Here is a 7722-nt window from a genome sequence, read left to right on the forward strand (position 1 = left end):
AGAAGAAGAAGAAGAAGAAGAAGAAGAAGAAGAAGAAGAAGAAGAAGAAGAAGAAGAAGAAGAAGAAGAAGAAGAAGAAGAAGAAGAAGGCTTTGCTGTATCTACAAGAAATGAAAACGTGAGCTTGAACTCAAACCCTTCACCTTGATGATGGATCCAGATTTACTGGAGGGATTGAAGAGTTTGAAGCTGGCATCGATGCGGTTTGGGCACGATGGCAATTGGAAGCCGGAGTTGGTGAAGGGGGATAAGTAAGAAGTGTCGAAACACTCACAGCCATTAGGGAGATCATCGCTGGTACAGCAGCGACGGAAAAAGTGGAAAAATCCTGAGGAAAAACGAGTCAGGTTACACATTTGCATTGGAATGGACTCGGCACAAAACACAGATTTATGTCAGTTGACCCTTCACTACTGACCCTGCTATCATAGAACATAAATTATCATCTGTCACAAAGCAATCAAAGTGTTGAAACGAAAACATTTTTTTCTTTTCAGCAGAGAACAGTATCGTGACAAAAATTTGATCATTTAGTGCAAGTAGATAGAGCATATCAACACAATAATGGTCTTGCAGTGCTGTAGAAAAAAGTATATTGACATTATAACAGTCTTCATTTAGTATGAACTTAGACAAGAGCACATCGACACCATAACGGCTATTCGTAGCAAAGTGGAGTACATCGTCTCAATTGTTATTTATTTCATTAGATTTTCGAAGAAGAAAATGTATCAAGAACGTTAAAAAAATATTTCTGCAGTGTTTTATGTTGTTTAAGTTGATTGGGTTTCGATATTGAATATTCGCCAATACCAAAAGCTGTTCATTTTATGAGGCTGCGATGTCACACATATTATATCGTCGGTCCAATTTCCAACTGTTCTAAGCGAGGAAACCAAAAATTTTCAGGAGAGAGAGAGAGAGAGAAAAAAAATTGTTTCAGCTTTCAACAACAGTACTTACATTAAGTATTTTTTCCCTTTTTTTTTTTTTTTTTTAACGAAATGCAGAATTTGAATTTTGACCAAATATTTCTAGGGCGCATCCTACCAATTCCCTGGTTTAAGAAACTGCTTTTTTTTAAAATACCAAGGTTTTATGTTAAGTGCATCTGATCAGCTGGTTGACAATATCAGAAGCACAACATGGAAAATTTAAACATGTTGAATCTTGGTCAAACCTCAGTTTTAAAAATTTTCAAGGTTCACAGCTGGCTCGGGATTGCAGGTGACCAAATCATGAGAAGATTGAACATGTCACAAGTGACGGATTATTTACACACGAGCAGTTAAATACAAAGCAATTGAGAACAATAGCACCCGGCCAGCAACATTAATGTTATTGTCATGGATAAATAAATTCACAGAATTGTCGGTCACAGTTGTCTGGTTGATGCGCCGTTTTAGAATTTTCGAGCTATCTGGAAAATGGCTTTACGGTCAGCTTTTGACAGTTAAATTTTCAAAAGTGTTTGGCTATGGTGTTTGTTCTTTTTAAAAAGAGAGGCCCAGACCATTAAGAAATTAACAACGACCAGTCACCACAGTAGCCAAAGAGTAGTCAGAACACTTCCCTAACATTTTAATATTATCGTCTTTCAAGCTCTGTTTGGAACAAACGTTCAGCATACTTTGATATTTTGTTTCGACACTCATATGACCTAATTGTGTTGCAAGTCTTAGTATGGTAAAACGCTTACTATATATATAACAAAACAAAAAAGATGTTGAACACTGTCGGTGGAAGAAGACAGCCCTGGCAAATTCCCACTGATGAGCGAAACCAGTCGCCCACTGCGGCTTGTACAAGAGGCTACCTCAGAATTACAAAGTTCCATCTGCACAGTACCTAGTTTTGAGAAAATCGAAGTTTAAAATTTTGAGTTTCACAACATGGTCAAGCTTTTTCGAATGTACCCATTTTCTCAATTGTTTAGGTAGCATAATGCAACTTGAGTTGTAACAGGTGGTTTTAAGTCATGATAACTGTGATTGTTTCCAGATATAGAGTACTAACTGGGTACACGTTCGATGAACGTACTTAAAATAATCGTCGATCATCAAGTCATTGTGGAAATAGTGCGCACAGCTTGTGAACGGAAACCTCACTTGTTTACAATGGCGTATTAGAAGACGGACTTTCCCAAGAATAGATCTAAACGAAACTAATTTAAAAAACTGGAAAATTTAAACTACAGTGACTTCAGGCTCCTCAATAAAACTGTACACCTTTTAAATGATTCTGAACCACCATTAGTTTTATCAAATTCGAAACTTAAGTGGTTCGGAAGTTTTAGGCGGCCAAAGTGACGGATTTTCACAAATATAGTAATTATGTAGAGATTCCGTTTTCAGATAGAATTTGGTAATTTTCAAACAAAACCTGCTACGCTCAAAATTACATAGATCTATCTGCCAAATCTAGAATCTCTGGCTTTTGCCCCAAGAATAAGTAATTTGAAATATCAATTGTAACTTTATATGGGTTAGGGGTAGGGGTAAGAGTAGGGGTAAGGGGAGGATTGTAGGATTGTAGGATAGCAGGGTAGTATAGTAATCGTTGGGGCCAAAACCGGATAATCAAAAAAAAATCGCTTATTTTATAATGTATGTGTACTTTGGTACTGTCTTCTCTTGTTTTACTATTTAGTTAGCAATTTTCTCTCTAGTTTTACCTCTGACAGCAGATAACCCCCACCTTCTTCAATCGCCAATATCTCGACTTCGATTTAAGACAGATGCGTGCTGTTTCACCAACCGCAAGGTAAATAAACAAACTTTAAGAAGACAACAATAAAACTTTACATGACCCAATACTGACGAGCGCCTTATTCAAACGTATCGTAACACAATTCTTCTATTGCAGATAGATCTTTGTAATTCTGACAAGATCTTGCGATATTCAGATAGAACAATGTAATTTTGAGGATATCTTGATAACGACACCGAATTATCTTACAAATTTTAAAGAACAGACGGAACATTTGGTTTCTGACCTCATGGTCCTAATAACTCAAAACGAAAAAAGGGTTCGAAAACAACTTTGTAATTTTGAGGTAGCAAAGTACTGCCTTGTTAGTTTTTGTGTACAGCTGTCTGATAGTGTTGATCAGTTTTTGGTCAATTATTTGTTTGTTCATTGTGGCTCATAATGCATCATGCAACACCCTGGCGAACGTGTTTGTTTTTTAAATCAATAAAGACCTGGTAGACATCTTGTTGGTACAGACTGCAGTGGCGGTGGGTGGACCAAAATTTGGGTGGGGCTTAGGTTTCTTCCAGTTTTTTACCACCATATAGCAAGCAAAAAGAATTAAACAGTGATGATTTTTCTATACTCACGGTGAGCCACGGCAGTTTGAGAACCATTCAAACGAGAAGAGTTGCCTTTGTTTTCAATCTCTTTGTTCTTAGTTAAATTCTTGTTGATGGTGGGGACGAAGCCGGTTCACCTCCAAATTTCCTCTAATTAGTTTTCATGTGATGAAAAAGTTATAACTGTTAAATTTCAGCAGCACAAACACAAAAATGCACACACAGCACTTCAAACATAATACTTCTATGAGCTGGATTAGGCCGTGTAGTCGAGAAAGTTGAATGCACCCAACATGCAAAAAAAACCAAATGAACACATAGGTATCTGTGTCAGTGGGAGAAAGTGTGTCGTAAACTTTCACCCCTTTGTCAGGGCTAGGAGAGCGTGAGCCCTCGGTACAGTGTTATTTTTTCCCCCAGTTTTCTACCTGTTTACAAGAAGAGTTTCATTAAGGACGGGCTGTGGGAAAAGGGCTCATCTTTGCTGAGCCCTAAAGACATTTGATTTGCTGCTGGGTTACTATAGTTGTAAGCGGGAACAACAGTGATTGGATAAGCGAGCAAGCCGCCAGGTTGATCACTCTGTGTTCATTGCGTGTGGTCATAACGGTTTCAACTGCTTATTTCTTTCTGGAGAAACTTTCATTTACTTTGGGATAGAGTTGGGGATGGTGGTTGGGGAGGGGGGAGGGGCTCACTAATTTGATCTTCTTAAATAGCAAATATATCGATTACTATTTTAGATCGGTGAGTACTTTCTCATCCAAAACAAGACAAATTTTTAATGAACTTTGTTTAAAAGAATACCATGCGAATACCACACTATGCCGAAAAATGGACGAGCGCCTGATCTCACCGTGTCATGGCACGTTAAAAAAAACTATGACTATGTCGTCTTCTTTAGGATCAATGGTGTTTAGTTAGGGGTTTATTCTAGTTCTTTTTTTTAAAGCTAGGTGTGTGCGGGTGGGAGTGGGGATGGGGGTAATGTGTATTGCTTTTTTTAAAACTTTACAAACTGCATACTAGTTGTATCCTTTACTTCTTTCACTATTTTACGGTTTTCCTTTCACTTGTTTATTATACAAGCTGTTTCCAACAAGGATACGATCCAAGAGAGTAACCCATTTTTATAATTCAAAATACCACAAAAGACATTGATGTATCTAATTCTTGGGGACATAGTAATAGAAAGAGGAAAAGACAAAGAGGAGGGCAACGACATGAATCCTGTAAAAATTTAAAAGATAGTCGAGAATGTTTGGACAAAAGTGTCTTTTGCCAAAGTAACAAAATCGAGAAATTACTTTCCTCGTCTTAAGCCAAAGTTACAAAGTGAAGAAATTACTTTCCTCGTCTTTAGCCAAAGTAACAAAGTGAAGAGATTACTTTCCTGGTCTTTAGCCAAAGTAACAAAGTGAAGACATTACTTTCCTCGTCTTTAGCCCAAGTAACAAAGTGAAGAGATTACTCACCATCATTGCCTGGGCAGTCTAAAAAGTCGTCGAGAGACAACACAAGACCAAAGAGGAAAAAGGAAAGTGCTAGAATAGTTGTTAGTCTTGACATGTTTCCTTTTTTCCCGTCCCTGGCCACTGGTCTGTACTAACGACTGACAAATTGATAATGGCTAGGGGCTGCTGGTCACCCACATCCGATGTATGGGTCGAGCCTGGGTGGTATTTATACCTGGACTAATGATGTACATGGTAACTACTTCCGTGAAATAATTATCGATCCGACACGAAATAGCAGGAAGGGGCTTAATAGAAACGATAATAGCATGTTTTGGGCTTATATTCTCCATCACTAGGCGTAAATAAATATCATTGCAAATGTTCTGTGTCATGTTCAACACAATTCAGATAATGATTAAGTTGACTGACTGCTTCAGCACTGCATGTCAGAACCAGTCCGGGCTGAAAGAAGCTCACTAGAGAGATGGAGAGAGAGAGAGAGAGAGAGAGAGAGAGAGAGAGAGAGAGAGAGAGAGAGAGAGAGAGAGAGAGAGAAAGAGAGAGAGGGGGAGAGAGGGGGACGAGAGAGAGAAAGAGAAAGACAGAGAGACAGGGAGAGAGAGACAATGACAGAGACAGAGAGAGGGGGAAAGAGAAAGAGAGAGAGGGAGAGAGAGACACGGACAGAGAGAGAAGGGAGAACGGGGAGAGAGAGGGGGGAGAGGGAGAGATTGAGGAGAGACAGAGTCAGAGAGAGAGAGAGAGAGAGAGAGAGATCCTAGATAAAGAAACTTCCTCACTGTGAGAATCGTAATCATGTCTTCTGAGTGCAATACTGCAGAGCCTAACCAATATACCACAGACACCAGTGTAATAAAAGTTAATCTCAAACATAAATTTGTCGCAAAGTGGTGAAATAAGACGATTGGCAAAATAATGAAATCGAAGAAACCGACACTTTCCACTCGTTGGATAATTTTCATTGAATTTATGTTTTTGGGCTCAGCATCTTTAATATCCATTTAAAGACACATGGCTGTATGGATTTTACTGAAATGGGTTGATCAAAGGTACGAAAGAAATTTAAACTTGTAGATCTAGTTCTCAAAGGCCTTGCAGGTTTGAAATCCACCAGACTCTAGCTGTGACCATTTTCTCACTTATTTTTACCTCTGACACCAGGCGACGCCCACCTCTTTCACTCACAAATATCTCGACTTCTATTCAAGATAGATGGGTAATTTTTTCCCCAAAAGAAAGGCAAATGAAGTACATTTTATGGCAATATCAATAACTCCGAACGGAAGCACAGAGAGCAATAGAAGGAGAAGGAGAGAGAGAGAGAGAGAGAGAGAGAGAGAGAGAGAGAGAGATGGATATATTAATATAGAGAAAGGGAAAGGGCAAGAGAGAATCAATGACAGTTACAGTAGCCAAGAAGGATAAAGACAGGAATATCATTTTTTTTAAAATAGTTTTCTATGCACATAAATATTTAATAAGAATGACGTAAAGTTTTGGGAGTAAAAAATCCGAACTTTTATTCTTCTATTTCACACATTTCTGAACAAAATCCCGTCATCCAGATTGAGAGAGAGAGAGAGAGAGAGAGAGAGAGAGAGAGAGAGAGAGAGAGAGAGAAACTTTTATTTCACTCAACGTTTCTAAAAACAATCTTATCAACCTATAAACACAACAACAACAACAACAACAACAACAACAACAACAACAACAACAGCAAACTGTCCTGATCGAAGGGACGCTACCCAGTGGTAAACGTCAACAGAAAGGTGGAGTTCCTGTGGTGACTGGCCAGTGATCTCCCTTACACTCGGGGCTTGTGCCGAATCCCATCACGCAGGCAGTGCCACCTGCAGGGGAGGAAGAGTCACGCAGAAACAGTTAAGAGAGAGAGAGGTTGAGTTGATGATAAACTAAGCATGCTAAGTCTTTTGTTGTTCATATGCAACACAGAGCGATTTTTAAAAAACTTATAAACCAAAGAAAGTATAAGAAAGTATAGATCTATTGTAAGTTGAAAAGAAATTTACAAAATATTATATTTTTTATTATGTTTCAATATGTATAATAATTATAAAAATGCACACATCCATGTTTATTTTCAATCTCAGGTGGACGCGGAGGAAAAAAAGCCATCAGTGACGTTGAAAAAATCTTTCTCTTTCTTTTAAAACGTTGAAAAAAATATATAGCTCGAAAAGACAAATCAGAATTGTCATATCATTATTATATTCAAAATCTCAGGACTCAAAGTAAATGGAGTCAAAAGTTATTCACTAAAATAATCTATGACAATTTTGTGTTATACGAGCTATAGAGAGTGTATACAACTGGAGAATTTTTAAGGCGCACGGAAAGTTGGGGGTGGGGGGGGGATATCCGGTACTGGCCAAGTCCCAATATACAAACATTATAAGGCTATTGATTCTATTTTATGAGATGATATCACGAAGTAAACGCATCTTCATAGCCTCGGTAGCGCAGTAGGTAGCGCGTCAGTCTCATAATCACACACATTCCAGAGCAATCTGAAGGTCGTGAGTTCGATCCTCACCCGGGGCATTTTTTTTTAAGAAGAAGTGTTATTCTCTCCCCTCCTTCCGCACTTTCTTTTATTACTTTTTTAAACAACCATAAGAATGAGCACATAATATTATGACCACGAGAGCTGGCTTGTGTGTGCTTTCTATGATGTAAGCCAGTGCCAGTGCCCTTAAACACTGATTTAAAATCGGAGTCTGTGGTGAAGCCGTTCGGCGTTTCGCTCGCCCACGCAAGAGACCCTAGTTTGATTCCCGAGTGGGGGGACTTTATCGAGTATCACGGTCCTTCTGCTGAAACGGTGTATCCCTCACAGCAGAGGTTGGCCCTGACAGGCAGGGTCGTCGAAGCCCCACGATTCCTGAATGATCTAAACGGTGTTGATGGGG

General features: G+C 38.8%; 1 protein-coding gene and 1 non-coding gene across 2 annotated transcripts in view; one reads left to right on the top strand and one right to left on the bottom strand.

Annotated features, from left to right (window-relative positions):
- LOC101856108 (pancreatic lipase-related protein 2-like) overlaps nucleotides 1–5270 on the bottom strand; it is a 10765-nt gene extending 5495 nt beyond the window's left edge. The window contains exons 1-2 of the mRNA XM_005102168.3: nucleotides 4790–5270; nucleotides 144–328 (exon numbers count right to left, since the gene is read on the bottom strand). Coding sequence (XP_005102225.1) covers nucleotides 144–328; nucleotides 4790–4883 — 279 coding nt within the window. The 5' untranslated portion in view covers nucleotides 4884–5270. The remainder of the gene's footprint in view (nucleotides 1–143; nucleotides 329–4789) is intronic.
- A 1991-nt stretch (nucleotides 5271–7261) lies between these two features.
- TRNAM-CAU lies at nucleotides 7262–7354 on the top strand. Its single transcript has 2 exons — nucleotides 7262–7298; nucleotides 7319–7354. It is a non-coding gene; the product is annotated as a tRNA-Met (tRNA).
- The last annotated feature ends 368 nt before the right edge of the window (nucleotides 7355–7722 follow it).

This window comes from Aplysia californica, unplaced genomic scaffold (genome assembly GCF_000002075.1).
Source record: "Aplysia californica isolate F4 #8 unplaced genomic scaffold, AplCal3.0 scaffold00315, whole genome shotgun sequence".
NCBI lineage: Eukaryota > Metazoa > Mollusca > Gastropoda > Aplysiida > Aplysiidae > Aplysia > Aplysia californica.